Source organism: Phalacrocorax aristotelis, chromosome 12, assembly GCF_949628215.1.
Source record: "Phalacrocorax aristotelis chromosome 12, bGulAri2.1, whole genome shotgun sequence".
Taxonomy (NCBI): domain Eukaryota; kingdom Metazoa; phylum Chordata; class Aves; order Suliformes; family Phalacrocoracidae; genus Phalacrocorax; species Phalacrocorax aristotelis.
In genome coordinates, this window is record NC_134287.1 from 1,170,668 (window position 1) to 1,193,595 (window position 22,928).

The 22,928-nt window shown below is 64.1% G+C and overlaps 2 protein-coding genes across 6 annotated transcripts; both read left to right on the forward strand.

The window, feature by feature from the left end:
• The first annotated feature begins 692 nt into the window (after window positions 1-692).
• On the forward strand, window positions 693-10,794 carry TMEM150A (transmembrane protein 150A). Its single transcript, XM_075107612.1, has 7 exons — window positions 693-1,074; window positions 3,250-3,297; window positions 5,526-5,597; window positions 5,763-5,830; window positions 5,959-6,086; window positions 7,066-7,243; window positions 9,011-10,794. Exons 1-7 carry the CDS (start codon window positions 995-997, stop codon window positions 9,253-9,255), a joined length of 819 nt encoding a protein of 272 aa, XP_074963713.1. The 5' UTR covers window positions 693-994; the 3' UTR covers window positions 9,256-10,794.
• On the forward strand, window positions 10,317-22,797 carry NFKB2 (nuclear factor kappa B subunit 2). 5 transcript variants are annotated; one of them, XM_075107589.1, is made up of 24 exons: window positions 10,317-10,405; window positions 14,265-14,457; window positions 15,459-15,503; window positions 15,927-16,005; window positions 16,464-16,504; window positions 16,609-16,707; window positions 16,951-17,102; window positions 17,922-18,028; window positions 18,184-18,342; window positions 18,449-18,553; window positions 18,693-18,778; window positions 18,906-19,044; window positions 19,124-19,243; window positions 19,350-19,532; window positions 19,702-19,843; window positions 19,987-20,092; window positions 20,264-20,471; window positions 20,562-20,731; window positions 20,907-21,009; window positions 21,137-21,366; window positions 21,541-21,610; window positions 21,713-21,885; window positions 21,963-22,074; window positions 22,160-22,797. In XM_075107589.1, the coding sequence occupies exons 2-24, from the start codon at window positions 14,413-14,415 to the stop codon at window positions 22,279-22,281; spliced, it is 2,796 nt and encodes a 931-aa protein (XP_074963690.1). In that variant the 5' UTR covers window positions 10,317-10,405; window positions 14,265-14,412; the 3' UTR covers window positions 22,282-22,797. The 5 variants fall into 5 exon arrangements, with proteins under 5 accessions (XP_074963690.1, XP_074963687.1, XP_074963692.1 ...); XM_075107586.1 differs by lacking the exon at window positions 10,317-10,405 and adding an exon at window positions 11,012-11,110; XM_075107590.1 differs by lacking the exon at window positions 10,317-10,405 and adding an exon at window positions 13,148-13,237.
• Window positions 22,798-22,928: the final 131 nt, after the last annotated feature.

Genomic DNA, 22,928 nt, shown 5'->3' on the forward strand with positions numbered 1-22,928 from the left:
ACGGTGCCTGCGGGTGGAGGCTTGCAGCGTGTGAGGCAGCCACGGTGCCGCCAGCCATCGGGCGAGCGCGCAGGATCAGTCAGTGCAGGAGCGCAGAGTGAGCCTTGTCTTCAGGCGGGAAGGCTGAGCCCACGTTAGCCCTCTTCCCAAGAGGGAGAAGAAGGGATGGAGCAAGGTCTTCTGTGCCCAGCTGTTACCTGATGCCGAGATGGTGCCCTTTGGGCTGTGCTTGCTGGAGGAGCCCACGGCCTCGTGGATGTGGGTGCACGGACGGGGTTTGGGGCAGAGAGAGCATCGTCTGAGGCTGGGGTGGGGAGAGCCCCCAGCGCCCTGCAGCCGGCTGCTGCTGTTCGATTCAGCCTCGGCAAAGGCTGCACCTCCGGGGTGGGGGTGTTTGCTGCTGTGCAGTGCCCCGCTGGCCCCCCTGCTTTTCTCGGGGCCGATGCCAGTGCTGTGGGGCGCATCCCTGCCCTGGGAGTCTTGCCGAGCAGGAGCCTGCCCCTCCACCCCGGTTGCCTCCGGTTGCCTCCTGCGGAAGACAAGGGGCAGCAGGCCCCGCTCTCGGGGTTGCTCCGACCGCCCCGCGGACCCCAGCGGTCGCGACTCCCCCCACTCCCCGCTCCTTCCCTGCCGGCTGCCCTTCCCCGGCCCTGCCCGGCCGCGGGGGCCGGTGCGATCCCCCGGGCCGGCAGCGCCGCCGCCACGTGGCGACCGGGGCCGCGCCGGGCGCTCCCGCTGCCGCTCCCCGGCGGCCGGGGCGGGCCCTGCCCGCCGAGGGGGTCCTGCGGCTGCCCGCGGGGCGGGGCGGGGCTGGGCCGGGCTGGGCTGTCCCGCCCCGGCTGGGCTCAGCTGGGCTCGGCACAGCCAGACCTGGCTCCGCCCGCCCGGCCCCGTCCCGGCCGCCCATGGGGAGCGCGGCCCGGCGGCGGCCCGGCAGCAGGAGGCGGCGGGGAGGCTCCCCCGGCGGCCCCGCTCGCCCGTAGCCCGGCGGGGCATGCCCGGCCCCAGGATGCCGGCCTGGGGGATCCTGCCCGTCACGCTGCCCGCCTTCACCATCACCGGCATGTGGATCGTGTGAGTGCCGCGGGGCGGCCCTGAGCCGCCGCCAGCCCCTCGCCACCGCCGGCGGCAGGGCGGGGGACCCCCGGGCTGCAGGGGGGGGGGGGGGGGTGGGTGTTGCGGGGCGGGATGGGATGCTGCAGGGCGCGGGGCTGGAGGGCGCTGCGGGGGGGGCACCGCTGGGCCTGCGTCATGTTGGGGTGCTTCTGCAGGCTCAGTCGCCCCCGCACCTCCCCGTCCCCCCAGAGCCACCCTGCGCGGTGTCCGTGTCCTCCGCAGCGGGGCTGGGGTGCGCGTCCCTGCCTCGCACCCCTGATACCCCTGGGGCGGCGCGCCCCGGTGCAGGCGTGAGCGCGGCCGATGCTCGGGCAGCAAGGGCATGGCCGGGGGAGCAACGCCGCCAGCCCGGGTCCCGCAGCACCTACAGGGGCTGTAGCTGGCACACGAGCGCCAATCCCCTCCCGGCCCCTGGTGGGGTGGGTGGGAGGGCCAGGGGACATTTGTTCTTCGTACTGGGGGCAGAGGCGGTGTCGCCGGGGTGAGCAGCACTAGCCCACCCTGCCGGTCCCTCCCCTGGGATCTCAGCTGGTCGCGTAGGGCTGCCCTACCCTGGCCCATCAGCCCCCCTCTGCCACTACTGCAGCGGTGGCGGACACTGGATAAGGGACTTTTCCCAAAGGCACAGGGAGCCCCGATGTAGGTGATGGGACTTTCTGGAGTGTGGGATGGAGCAAGCGCACCCCATACCACGTAGGTCCCTCCGAGAGCTTCCCCCCTCTAGCATACCCCATTCTCCTTTACAACAAAGCCAAACGGTGACCCTGGTGCAGAGAACTCAAGCGCCAAGTTTTTCCCCTGGTCACCCTGTGAAGCCCTGGCCATCCCCCATGGGCGACCGTGCGGGGCAGATGCCTCTCCAGCCCAGACCAGCATGGGTGAGAGATGTTCCTCATGGTCCTCACAGCCAGAGCTGCTCTGGGAGGAGGGGTCTCAGGCCCATTTTTGTGGCCCAAACATGTGCTGCAGCCACCCAGTGGACACCATGTCCCTTGTCAAGGCAGTGGTGGGGTGAGGCCAGATGGTTGCAGGTTGGACCGTGTGGCCCTTGCGGTGCCCTGCCAGCCATGCCTGGGGCACACAGCTGTGAGGGGGGACCCGGGAGGGTGGGGGCATGCCCCGTTAGGGGAGGGCAGTGCCTTTGTGCCTCTCTTGGCTTATTGCCCCCTCCCAGGAGGGCATGGAGGGCAGGGGCAGGGACTGGGTACTTGGGAGAGATCTGTGCTGGGAAGTGGCTGGGAGAAGGCTCTGCAGGGGGGCAATGCTCTTGGTGGGCAGCCAGCACTGCCCCTTGGTTCCCACAGCTGTCCTGCTCTTTGCCCCCACGCCTTTCTGCTGGGATCACCCTTTTCACAGCCCAGCCGTTACGTGGCCAGCTTGGACAGGAGAGGGGTTTTCTTACCAATGTCAAGGCCTATTTTTAACCTGAGCTGTTTATGGCCGCTGGTGGCAGTGATTTGAACAGCACGGGGCCGCCCGCTGCTGTGGCTGCCGGCCCGGAGGGCTCCTTGCCGAGACCCCCCTGGAGCTGTGCAGGAGGCATGTTACGCAGACCGAGGTACAGGGGTGACTCCACAGCGAAATGCTCAATGGAGCTGATCTGCCCAAATGCCCTGCCAATGTACCAGCTACTTTTCCAACCTTCTTCTAGCTCCAGGCGCCAGCCAGCCAGGGGCTGGGGGAAGCACAGCAGAGCCCAGTGGCCATCAGATGACACCCTGCATGGCTGTAAGCTGGTGGAGAGCCCTGATGCTGGGGTGGGGGGCTCTGCGGCAGAGCTGCCCCCCAGAGCCCAGGGAACATGACAGCACAAAGGGGAAGAAGTCCTGCAGGAGCAGCTGTGTCCACACTTAACCAGAGCCGGAGGTGGCTCTCGATGGGGATGGGGATACCAGGCAGGGGGACCTGGTTCTGGCAGTGAGAGCTCCCCCGAGCATGGGCTGGGCTCATGCACTTGCTTTTTTTTTTTTTCCCCCACTTTGTAAAGCCGGGAGGTCCCCAAGGGCCAAGGGTGGCCCCTCGCAGGCAGCGAGGGCTTGTACCCCCTGCTCCTGGGGCTGGCCCTGGGTGCCAGCCGGGAGCAGGGTGCAGGGAGGCGTGCGGCTGCGGTAATCCCTGTCGTCTCTCCCCCAGGTATGCCATGGCGCTCTCCAACAACCACATCTGCCCAGTCCACAACTGGTAAGGCCTGGGGGGGTGGCGGGGGCCCTTTGCCAAGGACTGACTTGGTTAAAGACCCCAGTAGCTTTGGGTCCCCCTCCAGACCTGTCCCACTTGAACCGTGCGGTGCTCAGAAGCTGAGGCCCCCTGCACTGTCGCTGTGCTGGAAGGGGGGGTCGCGGGCCAGGCTGGCCCAGGAAGGGGGCTGAGATGGCGGAAGCATCGAGTGGGGCACAGAGCCACCTTCTCCCCCAGAAGACATGCTGATAACAGTGATGGGGAGCTCTCGTCACAGGGCACGTGTCTCCTGTTCAGTGCCGTGAGCAGCTTTTGTGAGCAGAACTTCTTGAGGATTAGCTGCTGACGGGGTTGGGCCCTGTGTTTGCAGAGCCGTGAGGATGCCAGGGCCGAGCAGGGCTTTTTAAAGCCACCCTCCCTCCCCCGCCCAGGCTCTCCTGTGGTTACGGCTGCTCCAGTGAACGGTCCAGCCCTGCTGCAAACCAGGCGGGGAGAAGGAGGCCATTGAAAAAACACAGCATGGAGAAAGTATGAAAATAAGTGGTCAGGGAATTACAGAGGGCCGTGTGTCTCCATGGAAAATGTTGAGACTTGCTTGAGGCTAAATCTGGCAGTGCCAAGGGGACAAGATGGCCCCGCCATGCCCGGCCACCCCACAGGCAGAGCTGCCTGCAGTGCCCCGGGATGGGGGATGAGGCGCAGAAGAGGCAAGGGCTGGTCAAAAAAAACCCGTTTGTTTTCTTGGCAACTCCTTCTGCAGGGTTTTTGGCTTGCTGTGTCTTCTTAAAAATCAGCCTGGAAAAATACATGTTAGTTTAATTCTTGCTGAAGTGTTTGAAGGAGAAGGAGGAAAAAAAAAAACCTGCTGCCATTTCCTGCCTGATGGCTGATTCTGCCCTTGGAAGAATGTGTGTGTCGGCCTGCATAGCCAGCCCTTAATGATGAATAATGCTTCCCGGCCTCGGGCTGCTCTCTTTAAACAAAACAATAATAAAAAAAACTCTCCCAAACCAAACACGGCCCCAACAGCAGCCCTTGAGGAGGCCATGGGGCTCCACGCCTTGCTGGGGTTTTGTGGTTGGAAAACAAAGCCACCAGTAAATGAGGAGACTGAGAAAACACCAGAGCCCAGCCTGGCCCTTTCCAAGAAGGCCTTTTTAACTGTGCACTTGCTGAGCGGCTGGAGGCAGCTGATGGTCAGCCTGGGCTGGGGCAGGGTGGCGCTGGCCCCCCACAGCTCCCGTCCCTCCCGTGGGGCTGGGGGTGTCTGAGGGGGCACAGGGCTTTGGGGACCCTGCCCGCAGGGTGGGGAGGGCACCCCGCTCATCCGTGCTGGGCAGAGGTGCCGGGTGTCAGGGTGATGCTGCAGCAAAGGGACACCCAAAAACCCACTGCAAGCTTGTGCCAGCTCCTGGGAGAGCCGGGAGGGCAAGGGGGGCACGTACCCCCACAGGGCGGGGAATTTGGTTACGATTGCACGCGGTTGCTGTACCACAGCAGCTGTGGTACAGGAAGGTGTCTCAGGCTGATAAAGAGCTCTGGGTCCCTGGCTCGCGGGGCGCGTGGCTGCAGGAGCCACTTCCAGGGCTCCGTAGCGGCTGTGGGCAGCAGAGCCCTGCTAGCAGGCCCGCAGGAGGATGCCCAGCCGGTGTGCTGGGCTCCCCAGGGCAGCCTGGGGGCTCAGTCCTGCCGTGTCCTGCCTCAGGCGGCTGCTCGCGCAGCTCCCTCTCTCCCTCCGGGGCAGGGTGGCACTGCCCCGGGGTGCTCGCGGCCATGGGGGCCACTTCCCGGTCAGCTTGGCGTTCCCGCCCGTCCTGTGCAGGCCCGGAGCTGTCGGCGGCTGCGCGCCCAGCCCCACCCGTGCTCTCACCCCAGGGGCGTGTGTGACGGGGCTGGCACATGGGCGTTCCCGCCTGGGGCCTGGGGCTGCAAGAACCCCCCCCAAGCCCAGCACCCCGTCCCAGGCACCCAGCGGGTGTGTGCAGCCCCCCACCCTGCCATGGCCTCCCCCCTGCAGGCAGGGACGCTGGGTGGGCAGCAGAGCTAGCAGGCAGGGGCTGATGCTCCCGAGGACCCCGCTGGGCGGTGGGTCACTCGCTGGAGGGGCTTGTCCCCAGGGTGCAGGCACATCCCTGGGTTGGGCTGTGCTTGCTGGGGAGCAGCTCTGCTGCCCTGGCAGGGCCTGTGGGCAGCAGCTCGGATCTCCTAGCCTGTCCCTTTGCTCCTGGCAGGAATTACAACCAGTCATGCGGTGTGGACGGCCCCGGCTCCTGCTGCACACTGGACCACATACCCCTTGTCAGGTGAGCAGCCGCGGGGTGGGGGCGCAGGGCTGGACATGGGTTGGAGCCACCCTGAGAGCCCCCCTGGGGCAGCACAGGAGCGTCTCCTGGGGAGGGGGGCGAGCACCGCACCCACCACAGTGACCCTTGGCTGAGGGCTCCCTGGGCCTTGCCTTGTCCCTGCAGCAAGTGTGGCACCTTGCCTCCCGAGAGCTGCTTCTTCAGCCTCATCTGCAGCCTTGGCTCCTTCATGGGTAAGTGCCTGCTGCTGGGGGAGCAGGGCTGGGAGCGGGTGCCTGGCAGCCCTCACCCCCCGGCAGGGGGCAGGGGTGGGTGGTGGGGGGCCGCAGACGGCAGCATGTGACGGGGCTGTTTCCCACAGTCATCCTGGTGGGGCTGCTGCGCTACGCCCACCTTCTGGAGCGCCTCGGGCCGTCCCTCCTCAACACCCTCGGGCTGGCCACCGGCTGGGTCTGCGCCGCCGGCCTCACCATGGTTGGCAACTTCCAGGTAAGGCATCTCCTCGGGGGTCCTCGGGAGCAGAGAGGTGGGAGGTGGCCTTAGCTGGAGCGGGACAGCGGCAGCACTCGGCGGGGTAGGATTTGGGGTGGTTGTTTTGGTCCAGTCCCCCCATCTGTGCCCTCCTTCACCTCCGCCAGGTGCTGTGCTTCCCCAAGTACTGGGACTGCTCTTTGCTTGTGCACTCATAGTTTCTCCTCCAGGTTAGGCTGATGGGTTTGGTTTAACCCTTATCTGAGACCCTCTGCATGGTCTGTCCCCTTCACGGACGCGTGACCCCACGCAGGCAGGGATGTGCCAGCCAGGCAGATGAGACCCAGCCAAGCTGCCGATGCTCCCGCTGCCCGGCCGTCCTGCTGCGGACGTTTGCTGCTTGGGGGGATGATGCCAGGAGACTGTCCGGGCAGAGCCTGCGCCTGCAGGGTTCAGGTCTTGAGCAATCCAGGGCTTGGCAGCAGATGGTGGGGCTCACCCGCACGCCTGCACTGCCAGGCACTGGCCTCCCGGCAGCTGCCTGCCCTCTGCCTGCGGCAGCCGGTCCCTTCCCCTTGGCAGGAGGCTGCTGCCGGCACCGCCCCCACCCAGTGGAAGCTTTGCTGGCCCCAGTCCCCTTTGTGTCCCAGCTGTGGCTCAGCAGCTCTGCTGAAGGCAGGGCTGTGACTCCCAGGAGGGGTGCAGGCAGGCCCAGGTGCTGCTCAGGGCAGAGGGCAGCCCCGGCCCCATGCCCCCGGGCACGGCAGGGCTGTGGGCCCCGAGGGGCTCAGGAGCTACCACCCCACGGATGAAAGAAACAGAAGCGCTTCAAGATCCCAGCAGCAGACAGTGGGTCCAAATCTGCTCTTCAGCCAGGAGTCAGGCGCAGGGCGAGCTGCCTGGACCTGCTCCTGGCACTGCCTGCAGCCCTGCCTGGGCACAAGCCATGCCAGGGGAGCATCACAGGGTGCCGGCACCGATGGTCTCTCCTGCACAGGTGGATCACGCCAAGGTGCTGCACTACATTGGGGCAGGGGTGGCCTTTCCCACGAGCATGCTGTTCCTGCTCCTGCAGTCCATCCTCACCTACCGCATGGCCAAAACTCGCGGGCAGTACTGGACTGGCCACTTACGTAGCATCCTTGCTGCGGTGGCCCTCCTCAGCCTTGTCTTCAGTATCCTTCTGAAGGGTGTGGGGAGATCTGGGATGGGCTGGCAAAAGGTGGTCCTCGCGGAGGGTACGCGTCCCACGGCCTCCATCCTTTGGCGTGGCAGGAACAGTGCCAGGAGAGAGGCTGGGCACGGGGCTGAGGGCAGGCAGCTCACTGCAGGTGTAGGCTGGAGGAGCAGCAGTATCGGGGCCATGAAGGGGCCGAGGGTGGGAAGGAGTGCTGGTGGGCATCTCTTGGGGCGCTGGGGGTGCCCCAAACCAGCCCTGCCCTGGCTGCTGCAGCCCAGCCACTGCTGCAGGCTCCAGCCCCACACCTTGCAGAGTGGAAGGGCTGAGGTATGCCGAGCCCTCGGCAGTGCAAAGTTCATCCGAGTTACCTATATGGCCGAAGCGTACAAAAGCGCTCTGTGCGGGTGCCAAGCAGGCGGGGGCAGCACCTCTGCCAGCTGGGGCTCGCTGGCACCTGCTGGCTGACCTGCCTATGGGACGAGGGAGGGCTCGGTGAGCAGGCGCTGGGGTCTGCAAACACTGCGCCGGGGATGGAGGGCACAACAGCAGGCGGAGAGGGGCTAGAAGAATGGTCCCGAGTGTGTGGCCAGGGAGCCAGGGGCTTATTTGGGACTGAGGTTAGGGATAAATTGGGAAACAAGGTGGTGGTTATTGGCAGGAAGGGGAAAAAGCGTGTAGTGTCCATGGGTCCCAGAGAGGCTGGCTGGGGTCTGGCCGGGGCAAGCAGTGCAAGAGGAGCCTGGGGAGTGCTGGCAGGCCTGGGATGTGTCAGAGTGTCCCACTATCACCGCAGCAGGCAGGCAGGCTGGGAAGCAGGCAGGGAGCTGGAAAGGGCAGGAGTGCTGTGGGGCCATGCCAGCTGGGAAGGACAGGCAGGGCATGTAAGGACAAGGGAGACAGGGCTGGTGGCCGTCTGCTGTGGCCGTGCTGCTCTGTAAGCACTGGGGACTAGAAGTGGGGAAGCAGCGCGCTGTGGTGGGGACAGTGCGGGCAGAGGGCTGGCTGGGACCTCTCCTGGTGGGATGGGGGGAGTGAGCAGAGGGCTCTACCCTGCGCAGGCCAGGTCCCTGCCTCTCCAGCTCTCCCAGATTTTGGTCTCTCTGGCAGAAGGCAGGGTACTGCCAGAGGCTTTGCCTGGAGGGCTGGGGGATGTACCTGCCTTCTCCCCTCACCCATAGTGGCTCTGGCAGTGGGTTTCCCTGGAGATCCCCAGTGGGGATGAGAGAAGCATAAAGAAGCTCTGGCAGCAGTAGGACCTCAAGGAGAGGGAGCAGGCCCCCTCTCCGGGGTGAGCCAGTCGGCAGCACAGAGGGGCAGGGAGTGCTGTGGAGCTGGGACCCCCTTACGGAGGGAGGGCTGATGAGTTTTATTGGCTTTGACTGCATCCCGTGGGAGGATGGGGAGCGTCAGCCTGGTTTGAGGAAGAGGCAAGGGGTGTGGAGTGGATGAGGCAGCCAGGCACCTGGCTTGCTCCCAAGGCTGCAGCCTGAATTCTCCCTGCCCTGGCCTCTTCAGAAAATCCCTGCCTGGCATCAGTCCCATGGTTTACCAAGGCTAGTTTGGGCACGTGTGCCACCACCTCACCCGTGCCAGGGCCCTCCAGGTGCTGGGGGAAGCATGTGGGGTTTCTTGGTTTTAGGGGTGGTAGTGTGCTTCCTTCGGAGGGAGGCTGCTCACGGCCGCCCCAGTGTGCAGCGGCAGTGGGACATGGTCCTTCATGGGGTGGTTGAGGTCCAGCTGTGTTTTCCTTGACGGGAATCAGGCGGCGTGTTCTTCATCCAGGAGAGCTTTGTACTGCAGCACGTGGCCGCCCTATGCGAGTGGATGTTCATCATTGATGTCCTGGTCTTCTACGGCACCTTCACCTTTGAGTTTGGGGCCATCTCCACAGACACCTTCCTGGTCCTGCTGAAAGCCAGCCGGGCTCCCAAAAGTTACAAAAGCAAGAGCGGCGTGTCCAGCACAGCCCACATCCACAGCCATGCAGACGGCCTGGCTATGGTGTGACCCCCTCACAGGAGGCAGGTTCGCAGTGGGGACCCCCAAACCGGGCTCTGCTGGCAGCTCCCTTGCCTTGAATATCTCGGAGACCCTGGCTGCCTTGGGGTGCATGTGTGCGTGTGCGTGAGCACACATGGGCGTGTGGTGCCCCCCTCTCCTGGTGGGAGCTGCAGCCAGGGCTCCTCTGGCAGCTAGTGTCCCCTGCAGGAGATGCCCCCTCCCTGCTGCAGGGTTTGGGGGTCACTGCTGGGGTGCAGGGATGCCAGCCCAGTGCTGCTGTCAGCAGAGCTGGGGTCTGCCCCTGATCCTCCGGGGCTGCCCTGTCTGAGTCGGGGGAGCTGTCGGAGGCAATCATGCAGAGATGCCCTTCTGTAAGGCATCTGTAAGGTGGGGGAACAGGGGCTCACCCTCCCCCTCACCATGTTCCCCCGGTGTGCTGGGGAGGGGGGATCGCCGTTCCTCCCTTCTCCATGGCCACGGGGGTAGGGTGCAGCAGGCCAAGCCTTCCGGCTGGCCGCTGTGACTATCAGAGGAGCCAAAAACCTAGAGTGCCTTTTCCCTTCCTCGGGAGGTGAGGGCTGTGCCAGCCTGCACCCCCAGTGAGGATGGCAGCGGGGGGGTGCAGGCACCTTGCCTGTCTGCCCGGGTGCAGTAGTGCCTTGTATTGCTGCAGAATGACACCAGCAGCCCCAGTTGGACTGCGCTGGTCCTCCCGGCGGGCGCTCTCCCTACTCAGGGCCTTCCATGCCCCCAGCTGATGACTTTCCCACATTTTTTCAGCATGGAGGAGAATTGCTGAGGCAGGTTTCACCTGGGCCACAGCATTGCCACGCTCCTGGGTGATCAGCTACGTTAGGAAATGGGTCTCTGCATTTACTGTCACACCAGGGATGTTCTGCAAGCACAGTGCCTGCAGAGGGGTGGATTTCCCCTCTGTAGCATTGCCAAGCCGTCCCACCAGGGAGCCTGCACGCCCCAGCCCCGGCCTCCCAGCCTGGGGGTGGGCTGCTGCCAGCCCTCCCACCCAGGGGGCGCAGGCACAGAAAGGGGAAGCACTTCTGTAGGAACAGAGGAAGCCTGCACCCCATTCTGCTGGGACTCCCAAATCCGTCCTCTGGAGCCTTCCCCAGTGCTCAGCCCGGCCAGAGCCTGCATGGTGAGAATCCATCCCGCTCAGCCCCGGCCTCCTTGGGCTGAGCCCTGGCCTGGGGCGTCCTGGGCAGGGGGCTGGAGGGGAGTGGTGGGGTGTAGCGGGGGATGAATGACTCTGTGTGTGTGTATATAGATCTACATATATATATACATACATATATATATATATAAAAATTTTCCCTTGTCCCTGGAGAGGGGCATTTGCTGCTGCTGTGTGCATTGATCAGGTTGGGCTTCCCGACTTGCCCGCCTTTTCAAAATTGGCCTATAAATCCACCAGTATATGTAGTTCAAAGAGGAGCATTTCTGACTTTTATATCTAATATGTTTTTAAATATATATATATAAAGAGAGAACAGTGAATTTACAATAATAAAAGTGAAAACCAGCCAAGGGCGAGGCAGACCCTCTTTCCCCGCTGCGCAGGGTTGGGGTGGCGCCTGGCTTTGGGGCCAGGGTCGGTGGGGGCGCGGGGTCCCGGGGGGCAGCCGGCAGCCCCGGCCCGGTTCCCTGTCCCGAGCGTCAGGCTGGCGGGAGGCAGGCGGTGTCACCCGGAGAGGCACGTCCCGCCCCGCCGGGGGTCCCCCGGCCCCCCCCGCCGCTGTCCCCGCCGGGGCGGGGCCGCGCCCGGGAAGCCCCGGGAGGCGGAGCCGGGCCGGGACTTTCCCGGGGCCGCGGCCGGAGCGAAGCGGCCGCGCTAGGGGCGGAGGTAAGCGGCGGGGCCGGGGGCTGGGGGCTGGCTCCCCGGGGCAGGCGGGGGGGGGTCCCGCGGCGGGGGGCCGCTGCCCGGGGGTGCCGGTCCCCGGGGCCGGGCGGAGGGCGGCTGTGCCCGCCGGGCAGCGGGCAGGGCTGCTTCCGTCCGTGGGGAGAGCAGCTCAGCCGAAAGCACCCGTGTGCCCGGCCCCGGCCCTGGGGATGCCCCCGGGGGGCCGCCGAGCCCCGCTGCTGAGCCCGGCAGCCTCCCGCGCCCTGCCTGAGCTGAGCTCCTCGGCTCTCGCCATGTGCACGCCGGGGTGGTGGCTGCAGATGGGTCCTGATGCCCAGTGGAACGGGAGCTGAACTGGCCGAGGGGTTTAAAGTCTGAGTGCCAGGGCTCGCCGTCCCTGCTGAGGGGACAGCGGCAGCCAGCCCTCGGCACCTCCTGGCCCCCCACTCGTCGTGGCACCCACTCCAGTCTCTGGCTGCCCCTCAGCCGGCTTTGGGGCTAGCTGGGAGAGGAGATGTTGGGAAGATACAGGCTGGAGGGAGATCTGCTGTCTTGGCATGGGGAGGAGAAAGCAAGTCGCAGCGCTGGTGCTGACACCCATTTCCCTGCCAGCGGAGAAGTTGCTTATTTTCCTGTTTCCGCATTGCGGGTGAATACTACCCCATCCTGCGCCTCTCCCTCCATGCGCTGATCCCTGCCCGCGCGGGGAGCAGGGCTGGCTTGGTGCCTGCCCCGAGGAGAAGAGACCTGTGCCCGCAGGCCCAGCTAGCTCTACCCCGAAAGGAGCCATGGACGCCAACATGGTAGTGATACGGCAGGCAGAGAGGAAACCAGGGAGAGTGAGAGACGGCAAACACCCAGCTGGCACTGAGAGGGGTTTTCTGAGGGCGCAGAGATACACAACGGGAGCTGATGGTTCATAATGCAACAGCAAAGCAGCTGATTTACAGGTCCTAGAGGACAAAACCAGAAGATCAGTGGGTGGCTGGGGTTTGCCAAAACCAACTTGATAGCCACAATGGGAGTAAAGGCATTTTAGGTAGACATACAAGGGCAGGCTGTTGGGGGGCGGGGAGGCTTGGATAGCTTTCAGGGAGAGGGGATTTCTCTCTGCCACACTTTCAGGTCAAGGACTGGGTTTCCGGGAAGGGTCCCAGAACAAAGTCCCCGTGAACACTGTGTGAGCGGGACTCAGCAGCCTCTCGTCAGACCCTTGCCAGCAGCTACTGGGACCCCTGGGATGGAGCAGAGCACAGGATTTGTGCAGAAAGCAAGGACAAGTATTTAGGGCCATCATTAGCAGGCATTAGCAGGCTCCGGGAGAAACAAAATGTACAGGGAAGAGTATGTTAGAGAAGCAGCCAGCTGGGTGGGTGGAACATGTCAACTGTACACCAGAGCAGTTTGGAGAAGAACCACGCTCCTGCTGCCTCCTGTGTTTTCTGGAGCACCCTTTCGAATGGCTGCTAAACACTCCCAGCACTGACAGACGGACGTATGTTTCTCTCCCACCCGCAGGGCATCGGCTCTGCAAGTCAGCTGGCTGTCACGGGAGGAAAGAAAATAGCACCTGCCTTACTAGGTCACGTTCAAGGAGCTGCAGGCAGGGAGCAACAGCTTTACCTTGTGCCGCTTGTCGGCAGCTGGCCCTTAATTGAAACAGTCTGGCTGGCATGAGGGGGCTGCGCCATCCAGCAAGGTTGCTGTGACAGTGCTGTGCTCCGAGGCAGGGAGCTGGTGCTGCTCCGGTCAGTGCATCGTAGCTGGATTGCAGCTCTTTCCCCCCATTCCCAGCAAATTATCCCAGAGAATCCTTCCTGAGCCCTGGGAAGGTCTGAAGATAGGAAGGAATTAGCGCAGCAAAGCGGGGCTGCAGTGTGTGTCCAAGCCCAGGGTCCAGGCCGGACACGCTGGGTACCACAGAGCAGGGGATGCTGCTGATGGCAAGAGGGGGAGCTGGGTCTCCTTCCAGGATGTGTGGGAGATAAAAGCTGAGTGTGCTACACTCCTAGGGGGAGCCCGGGGTCCTGGGGGCCTGAAGGACACGGCTGTTTGGCACAGGAGGCAGGGCTTACCTTGAGAGCAGGTCTGAGGTTGCCTGAGGTTGCTCTTCCCGGAACAAGGAAGCAGGTGATGATGCTCCAGCTCTGCTCAGTGAGCAAGGTGGGCTTCCTCTAACAAACACTGTGCGAGCGTGCAGACATATGGTCAGCAGCCTCCCCAGTAAGCCACAGCTGCACAGGCTGGGGAGACGCAGGCACAACCCCATGATGTTCTTTAGTCATGCTGTTTGCTGCAACAAGTGGAAGTGTCCGGGGCAGTGATGAGTGAGCTGTGAAAACCCCTCTAGAGGGGATGGGGCTGATGGGGCTGGAGAAGGGGAGCTGTTCTGCTCAGGGGGCACAGTCTGTTCTTCTCCACCAACTTTGGGTCTGGGGTCCCCCAGCCAGGCTCAGCAGGTAGGGTTTGAAGTGGCTGTTCCCAGCACACTGAGGAAGGATGTTTGTCCCTTTCTTCACCTCTCTGGGAAATCTGTGCCAGCAGATGAGGTGGCTGGCTGGTGATGGCAGACTGAGGCTGCCCAGGTGGGATGTCCAGTGGGATCCTGACAGCAGGCAGTGCGTGCTGCTTCCCACAGGCCAGCGGGGGTTGTGTCCGTGCTGCCAGGCTTTCGGAAGCCCCTGCAGAACAGCAGGAGGAAGGTCCCACCTCACTTTACAGTGCTGGATCTCCACCTTCACCCTCCTTGCACTCCCCCTGCACCCCCCCACTGCACCTGCAGGTCCCTTGGACCGCACATCCCGGGCTGTGCCACTGTCTGGGCTGCATCCCGCAGGCAGGCTGGGCAGGAGCTGCCAGAGCTTGGCTGGGCTCGGGTGGCAGGCCAGCCAGGGAAAACTTCAGGCCTGGGCCACAGTGCAGCCCCTTTGGAGGACCTGAGCGGCTAGAAAATCTCCTTGAAAAGGCTCTTTTAAGCTTCTGAAGAATATGAGTCACGCATGGGTTGAACAATCCCCTTCCTTCCCCTCTTCTCCCACACACCCAAAATCCCCTGAGTGGGACCTGCAGCAACCACTGATTCAGAAATTCATGGTATGAGGGCACCGTGGAGTCAGATATGGGTTTTTTTTTCTTTTTTTTCCTTTTCATCGCTTAGTGAGAAGAAATGTGGAGCAAGAGAGCATGCCTGGAGGCTCTGCTCTGATCCTGCCCCTTTGCTAGAAGTCTCTGGTAGTTTCCCACGGTCAGGCAGACCTTGACCCCAGCGGGACCCCAGCCTGTGGTAGCCGGCAGTCCCTGTGGCGATGCTGGGGCTGGACGGGTTGCTGAGACCAGCCTCTTCCTCCCCGGTGAGTAGGAGGGTGTGAGCGCTGTGGGTGGCGGGGAAGGGGCCCTGCTGCTGGCGGTGCCTTTGCTGGGGTCAGCGGGGAGCATGTAGCGCTGGGTGCTGGGGTGGTGGGAGATGCTCCCACAGGGGGCTCTGGGGCTGCTATTCCTGCTTTGAAACCAGATGCTTCCTAGTGGGAAAGAGGGAATGGGAACATGGATGGCAAATGCCTCTCCGAAGCCACCTCTGTGGGAAGGATGCAGGGGCTGCTGTGTAAGTGGAAATTGGGGCAGCGGAGGAGTGGGAAAACACCCCTTTGGGTGCCTGGTGAGCAAGTGCCATGCGCCTGCTTTGGTCTGTGGAGTCCTGGAAAGCTTCCCCTGGCCAGAGGGGAGACACTGGGCGTTGGGGCAGCGCTTTGGGTCCAGGGGATCTTGGAGGAGACACCACTGTGCGGGAGGTGCATCACCGAGGTGAGATGATGCCGGGTAGGGACCCAGGGAGCCCCAGAGGCTGCCGCTGGCTTTTATGGCACAGTCTGGGTCGTTCCAGCCATGCTGCGCTGCACGTCTTGCTGGGAAAGGGCACAACGGCTGGTCAACGGGGTCTGGTGCCCGAAGCGGGGCAGGCAGCCGCGGGGCAAAACCCCTCCGTGCTCCCGGGGGAAACCCTCGGGCCCTTCGGGCGCTCCAGGGGTGCCAGGCAGCTCCCAGGCGAGAGCAGCCGGGGGAGGTGAACAGCCTCCGGGATTTCCAGCCCGCCCGGAGCCCAAAACTCCCGGGCGGCGGGGAGAGGGCCCGGCCCACCGCCCCCGGTGGTCCCGGGGCCGAGCCGAGCCGAGCCCCGCTCCGAGCCGTGCCAGGTGCCGGGCCCCGGGCTGAGCCGAGCCGAGCCGTTGCGGGGCGGGGCGGTGACGCGCGGGCCCGTCATTTCCCGGCTCGGTGGGGTTTCTAGGGACTTTCCGGAGCGGCGGTGCCTTCCTGCCGCCGCCGGTCCCCGCTCACCCCCGCGCTCTCCCCGCAGGCCGCCGGCCGGCCCCGCGCAGACATGGACGAGCAGTTCCAGCCCGTGAGTGCGGGACGGGACGGGACGGACAGCGCTCTGCGTGGTCCCGGCCCCGGGGCTGCGGGCAGTGCCTGACCCACGGGTGGGGTGGGAGAAGTGGGGCTGCGCCGGCCCCCGCGGTGGGCAGTGAGGGGTCTGCAGGTGCCACTGGGGTGGGAGGTGGGGGGGGCCGTGTCTGCCCCCAGGGTGGGCAAAGGGGGTTTGCTGGTGCCCCCAGGGGTGGGCGATGAGGGGTCTGCACCTGCCCACCCCTGTTCTCCGGGAGGGACGGGGGATCTGTGCCTGTACCCCCCCGCCCAGGGTAGGCAATGGGGGTCGGTGCCACCCCCCCAGGGTGGGAGATAAGGACTGTGCCTGCCGCCCAGGGCAGTCGGGGGGTCCAGCCCCAACATACTCATCACACTCATCTTCCCTCCCATCACCCAGTGCCTGCATGGGATCGACTACGACGACCTCAGTTTCAGCTCCCACATGATGGAGCAGAAGGAGCCCCTGATAGAGACGGGTAAGGGCCCCTCTGGCTGTGCCCTCCCGGGGGTCCCCGCTGCAGCGGGGTTTCCCAGCAGGCTGACTCACACCTCGTAGTTCCCAGCAGCACCACGGGCCGTGTCCCTGCTGGCCCCGCTGTGGGCTGGCTGGGAATCCCTGCCCCGAGCCACTGGTGTGGGGACTGTTTGGTCTGGCCCCCCTGTTCAGTCTACCAGGGATATGAGGTTGGGCTGTGACAGGTCCCTGGGGGCTCCCCGCTCCCTGAGTGCCAGAGTATCCTCTGGCCCTTCCCTCCCCTCCCTGCCACTCTCACCACTGCTCCTGGCTGGGCTCTGACAGCACAGGGGCCGGGGGCCCTGTCCACCCTGATGTGACAGGCAGGGATCACCTTCAGCACCATCCCCATACCTCCAGCGTCTTCACTGGGGGCATGCACTTTGATTATCCTGCGTTTCTCTCCTCTCTGTCCTCCAGTGGAAGGTCCCTACCTTGTCATCATCGAGCAGCCAAAGCAGGTAAGGATGTCACCCAGGTAAGGGCAGGCGTAGCTGTCACCCCCCCCACTCTCACGGTGTCAGGTGTGGGCCGCCCTTGGCTGACCCCCTCTTTGCCTCCACAGCGGGGGTTCCGGTTTCGGTACGGCTGCGAGGGCCCTTCGCATGGGGGGCTGCCGGGAGCATCCAGCGAGAAGGGGCGCAAGACCTATCCCACCGTAAAGGTGAGTGCTGCCCTGGGGAGGGGATGGGACAGCGTCTTTGGCCGGTGTGTGCGAGCACTGGGAGGGTGCCTCAAAGGAAGGATGTGACCTGCATACTAAGCTCTGTGCATCTCCTGGCACTGGAGGGCTAGGAGGGCTGCAGTGGGAGGGGTGGTGTCTGTGGGGAGGGATAGCAGGGGTTTGCAGAGAGTCCTGTGGGCTCCTGGAATTTGTACCTGGCTCCTACCTCCTTTCTCCCCACAGATCTGCAACTACATAGGGATGGCCCGGATCGAGGTGGACCTGGTGACGCACAGTGACCCTCCCCGTGTGCATGCCCACAGCCTGGTGGGCAAGCAGTGCAACGAGGCCGGCAACTGCATTGCGATCGTGGGACCCAAGGACATGACAGCGCAGTACGTGCAGAGGGAGATCCAGGGAGGCCTCTTGCCTACACGGAGTGCCTGGGGCTTACGGGCTGGGGAGAAGAGGAGGGTTAATCCATCCAGGAGCTGCGTTTGCTGAATGGGGCTGGGAGTGGATTTAGGCGAGGTCATCAGTACAGCTCTGTCCCCTGAGCATGTTGCCTGGTTCTGGGTCCAGCACGTGCAGCTTGTTTTGGACTTCTGTCCTCGGGGCTGCAGCTCCCCAGCTTTGCAGATGACTTCTGTAGCCAGCCTGAGTTGCGGGGTTATTTGGTAAGTGCTGGCAGGTGGCTCCCTGCCCAGGCAGCTGCTGAGACAGGAGCAGGCAAGCTCCTGGCTGCTCGGGTGGCTGTGTGCCCTGACATTGCTGACCCGGCAGCCCGCTTTGGAGGAGAGAGTGTTTTCCCTAGGTCTTCTGCTGGAGTGGGACAGGAGGGGCTGGAGCTGCATGTACTTTACTCCTGCATATGAAGTTTCTTTTAGCTCTTGTAAATCCAGCCCTGGCTGCTGGCTCAGCCTGGTCCCATCTGCATCCCTCTGGCTTCCAGCCCTCCTGGTCCCCCGCTTTGGACTTGTCATCTGTGGGAGCCTGGAGTTTCCCAGCCGCCTCTTTTCTGGGCTCCTTCCCTCCCCTCTGTGGTTGCTCCTCTTTGCTCTGCATGTGTTGAGGCTCCACTGTCCCAAGCAGCACCACTCTGTGCTTTGCTTAGCTCCTTCCCTTCAGCATGTGGGAGCCAGCTTCTGCCCCAGGCCAGCTGCTCCCAGCCAGGGCACGCTCAAGATCCCAGTGGGATCCCTCTTCTCCTCTAGGTTCAGCAACCTGGGCGTGCTCCACGTCACCAAGAAGAACATGATGGAGATCATGAAGGAAAAGCTGAAGCAGCAGAAGACGCGTAACAGGAGCCACGTGCTGACGGGTGAGGGCAGCCTGAGCACGTGGTGGGACTCAGTGCCCCATGGGGAGCAGGGACCCCCTGTGGGGTGACTTCTGGGGGGCTGGTGGGGGATGGGCAGGGGACCTGGAGCCCTGTCCCCTTCCTTAGCCTGATGGGATCTCGCCCTGCCCTGGCAGAAGCGGAGCTGCGTGAGATCGAGTTGGAGGCGAAGGAGCTGAAGAAGGTGATGGACCTGAGCATTGTGCGGTTGCGCTTCACCGCCTACCTCCGTGACAGCAGCGGGAACTTCACGCTGGCCCTCCAGCCCGTCATCTCAGACCCCATCCATGACAGCAGTGAGTGTGGTGCCAGGCCAGGGAGGGGACAGGGTGGGACGGGGTAAGGACGTGAGGGATGCTCTCTCTGCCACGACAGCTCCCAACACCTCCTCTCGCTCTGCAGAGTCCCCAGGAGCTTCTAACCTGAAGATCTCACGGATGGATAAGACAGCAGGCTCTGTGCGGGGAGGGGACGAGGTCTACTTGCTATGTGATAAAGTTCAGAAAGGTAAAAGCCATTCCCTGCAGCTGAAAGCTTCCAGAGGGGCTGCAGCGGGAGAGATCTGGGGCCCCTGGGCAGCTGGGGGTCCATGTCCCCAGAGCCTGGCTCGGGAGACAGGCGGTGCCAGCACCCCCTATCTCCCCAGATGACATCGAGGTGCGTTTCTATGAGGATGATGAGAACGGCTGGCAGGCCTTCGGGGACTTCTCCCCCACTGATGTGCACAAGCAGGTACAGGGGAAGGGGCGGGGGGCATCCTGCTGTGACCTGAGGCAGGTGGGTGCCATACAGGGTCGGGGAGCCCCATCCCTGGTTCCAGGGAAGAGCGGTACCCCATGTCCATCTGTCCTGCCCACAGTATGCCATCGTCTTCCGCACACCCCCCTACCACAAGCCCAAGATCGACCGTCCCGTCACCGTCTTCCTGCAGCTGAAGCGGAAGCGGGGGGGCGATGTGAGCGACTCCAAGCAGTTCACCTACTACCCCGTGGTGGAAGGTGAGCACCCCCTGGGCAGGCCGGTGTGCCCCCTGCCCCCGGGGCTGCCCCTCACCCTGCTGCCCCTTTCTCCCTGCAGATAAGGAAGAAGTGGAGAGGAAGCGCAAGAAAGTCCTGCCTCAGTTTCCCCAGCACTTTGGCGGGGGCTCGCACATGGGGGGTGCTGGCGGGGGGGCTGGGGGCTTCGGCTCTGGAGGAGGTGAGTGGGGACACCTCTTCCCCATCCCTGCTCAGATGGCTGCGGCCCAGCCCTGGGAGCTCCCTGCTCCCCTCCAGCCTCACGCGTCCTCCCCCTTGCTCCGCAGGCGGGAACCTCAGCTTTCCCTACTCCCCTGGGCTGGCCTACAACAGCATCTACTCTCCAGGCCCCCACCCCGTGGGGGGCTACCAGGGGGGTGTGCAGATGAAGGGCCCCGAGGCAGAGGGGCCCAGGAATGACAGGCAGGCACCTGCAGAGAGCGTGTACTGCAAGGAGCTGCAGAAGCACGGTAAGAGGGGACAGGGCTGGAACGAGGGCTGGGGGTCCTCGCTCAGGAGGGGTGGCACAGGTCAGGGACTGTTTCGGGGCCGGATGCCACTCTCCTCTATGCCTGGGAAGATGCAGGAAGGTGGATGGGGCTGCTGCTCCTGGAGGTGACGTCCTGCTTTGCCCCCCAGCCCAGCTCTACCAGCTGTGTATGATGGCGCTGGCCCGTCGCAATGCCCATGCCCTGTTCGACTACTCGGTCACCGCCGACCCTCGCATGCTGCTTGCAGTCCAGAGGCACCTGGCTGCATCACAGGACGAGAACGGAGACACGTGAGAGCACGAGGGGTTTGGGGGAGAGCATGGGAGCCTTGCTGGCCATCAGAGCCATTAGGAGGGCTCTGGGGGAGTGGGACGTGGCAGGGAGGACCTGGAGAAGGGGAGGTGAGCCAGGGGCCATTCCGCTCTCCCCGCAGGCCTTTGCACCTCGCTATTATCCACGAACAGACGGCAGTGATCAAACAGCTAATCGAGGTCATGCCCAACCAGCACATCATCAACATCTCCAACAACCTGCAGCAGGTACATGTTTCCCAGAGCAGCTGGTTCTCCTTGCTCCCATTTCCCAATCCCGGCGGCTCCCATTGCCCTTCCTGCAGCAGGGAGGCTGCAGGACTGAGCACAGCGCGGCCGCGCTGGTGAGGACTGGGCTCCTCCTGCGAGCGCTGCTGAGGGGGTGCCACTGTCCTGTAGACGCCACTGCATCTGGCAGTCATCACCAAGCAGCCCCAAGTCGTCCAGCTCCTGCTGCAAGCCCACGCCGACCCCACCTTGCTGGACCGCTACGGCAATTCCCTGCTGCACCTGGCGCTCCAGGCTGGCGACGAAGAGATGCTGAGGACGCTGCTGGCCCACCTGGGCTCGGACGCCCCTTACCTGCTCAACCTGCCCAACTTCCAGGGTGAGTGGGGCTGGGAGATGACAGGCAGGAGCCCGGGGGTGCTGTGGTGGGCTCAGACAGAGGGCTGCTGAGCCTCTCAACCTGTTGCAGGCCTCCTGCCTGTGCACCTGGCTGTGAAGGCAAAGAGTCTGGCCTGCCTGGACCTGCTGGTCAGGAAGGGAGCGGATGTGAATGCAGTGGAGAGGCAGGGCGGGAGGACCCCGCTGCACCTGGCTGTGGAGATGGAGAACCTGAATATGGCCACCCACCTGGTGAAGAAGGTACGGGGAGGGCCGGGGCATGTGGGTTGGTGGCTGTGGGATGGGGATGGGGTGCAGCCTCCGCTGGGCCCCTCGGGGGTCCCCTGTGGTCTGAGGGGTGACCAGAAGCGGGTGGGGGGCAGTGCCCAGGCAGCCCATCCTGCCCATCCTCACAGCCTCGGGCCTTTCTTCATAGCTGGGAGCAGATGTCAACAGCTGGACTTTCGCGAGGAACACCCCCCTGCACCTGGCTGCTGGCCTGGGCTCCCCCATCCTCACCAAATTGCTCATCAAAGCTGGTAAAGCACTGCCCTCCCTCCCCACGGCCCCGGCTGCCTGTGCTGGAGTGCGCCCAGGCACAGAGCGGACCTCAGCGCCCTGGGCCGACCTCCCCTGCTCGGGGCTCAGTCCACCCTTCCCTGACAGGGGCAGACGTGCTGTGTGAGAACGACGAGCCCATCAGCCCCTCCTCGTCGGAGGCCAGCAGTGACACGGATGCTGACCCCGAGGAGCAGGAGCTGGCCATGGAGCTGGGGGAGCTGGCCCCGGCTGTGGAGCACAGCACCAACCCTGAGCCCCCCGCGCAAGGGCACGGGCAGGCAGGACACAGGCACCGCCGCTGCCACACACCCCTGGACCTGACTCGAAGCCAGAAGGTGTGTGGCATGGGCGGGGGGTCAAACCCCTGGGAGCATTGGCAGGGATGGGGCAGAGCTCCAGGAGCTGCTCCTGCAAGGAGCCCGTGTCCCAGGGAGAGCCATGGTGTGGGGAGGTGGGGTGTGTTGGCTGGTGCTCTGGGGGATGCTTATGTCCGTGTGTCTGTCCTGAAGGTGCGGGAGATCCTGCTGCAGGCCTCCCAGCAGGGCCCTGAGGTGGAGCTGCCCACTGCCCCCTGGCCAGGTGAGCAGCCCCTCTCCCCACGAAAGCACCTTGCCTGGCAGGACAGGACGGTCCCGGCAGTGGGGGTGGGCAGCGCATGATGGAGGCACCTCTCCCACGCAGGGAAGGTCCTGTCGCTGGACAGTGAGGTGCTGCAAGGGCTGGAGCAGCTGCTGAACCAGGACTGCAGTGGGTCAGACTGGATCGAGCTGGCCAAGCGCCTGGGGCTCTGCAGCCTGGTGGAGACGTACAAGGACACCCCCTCGCCCAGCGTCAGCCTTCTGCGCAGTTACGAGGTCAGTGCCTGGCCGGGGTGGCCGCGTCTCCCCTGCCCGTCTGGTCACCGGCCCTGCTCAGTGCCCTCTCTCCGCAGCTGGCGGGGGGCAGCCTGGGGGGGCTGCTGGAGGCACTGGATTCCATGGGGCTCCACAAGGCGGTGAGGATGCTCCACAAAACGGAGGTGCTGGAGAAGCTGCAAAGCACAGGTACAGGGAGCATGGGGCGGGGGAGGGTCCCCGCTGTCCCCCTCTAATCCCCCATTGCTGACAGCACCCGGGGCTTGCTTTGCAGAGCTGAAAGAAGACAGTGCCTATGGCAGTGAGTCAGTGGAGGAGGAGCAGGCGGCCACACTGGCCCTGAAGCCAGGGCCAGGGGGTGAGCTGCCCCACAGCCAGCAGCCACAGGTGCACTGAGGGGCCGGCAGCCCCTGCACCCACCTGGGGGGGCTGCATTGCCCCCCACCCTGCCCTGCCCACACAAGTGCCTTCTGGACTTGGGGCCCAGCTGCCTGGACTCAGGGGGATTGGGACACAGCTGGCTCCACCCCCTCTCTGCTCTTATTTAATGGTCCCTCTTCTGAATAAAGGGACACAAGTTTCCATTAGCCTTTGCCCTCCCTCCCTCCAGCCCCAGCCCTGAGCAGCCAGGGTGCTAACACCCCCTGAGCTCTGCCTGGGCTGGGAGTCTGGCAGCAAGGAGGCAGCTGCCAGCCCCTCCTCAGCATCCCTCCGAGCCGGGGCTGTCCCCAACCTGGGGGAGAAACCACAGTGCCCACAAGAAGTGAAGAGCGAGTTTTACTTCAGTAACCGAGAAGAAGCTGTACAAAGGTTTTATCTCCCCCCCAAGCTGCCTGGGGCAAGGGTGGATTTTTTTTTTTTTTTTTTTTTTGCAATAGACTCAAAAGAGCAGAATAAAAAGTTTGACACATTCGCAAAGTCAGTGCTGAAACCAGCCATATCCCGGCCAGCTGAGAACAGCGTGTGTGACAGCCCCTGCCCGAAGCCCTCCCGCTGTCCCCAGACCCCCTCCCTGTCTGCTCCTGCAGCCATGCTCCACCACT

Bases quoted from the DNA above. Each gene is read 5' to 3' on its own strand.
- TMEM150A (XM_075107612.1), top strand. From the start codon at position 995: ATGCCCGGCCCCAGGATGCCGGCCTGGGGGATCCTGCCCGTCACGCTG. The intron at 1,075-3,249 runs GTGAGTGCCGCG...TCTCTCCCCCAG, and splicing joins ATCACCGGCATGTGGATCGT to GTATGCCATGGCGCTCTCCA. The intron at 6,087-7,065 runs GTAAGGCATCTC...TCTCCTGCACAG, and splicing joins CCATGGTTGGCAACTTCCAG to GTGGATCACGCCAAGGTGCT.
- NFKB2 (XM_075107589.1), top strand. From the start codon at position 14,413: ATGCTGGGGCTGGACGGGTTGCTGAGACCAGCCTCTTCCTCCCCG. The intron at 18,779-18,905 runs GTACAGGGGAAG...TCCTGCCCACAG, and splicing joins CCACTGATGTGCACAAGCAG to TATGCCATCGTCTTCCGCAC. The intron at 21,611-21,712 runs GTGAGCAGCCCC...TCTCCCACGCAG, and splicing joins GCCCACTGCCCCCTGGCCAG to GGAAGGTCCTGTCGCTGGAC.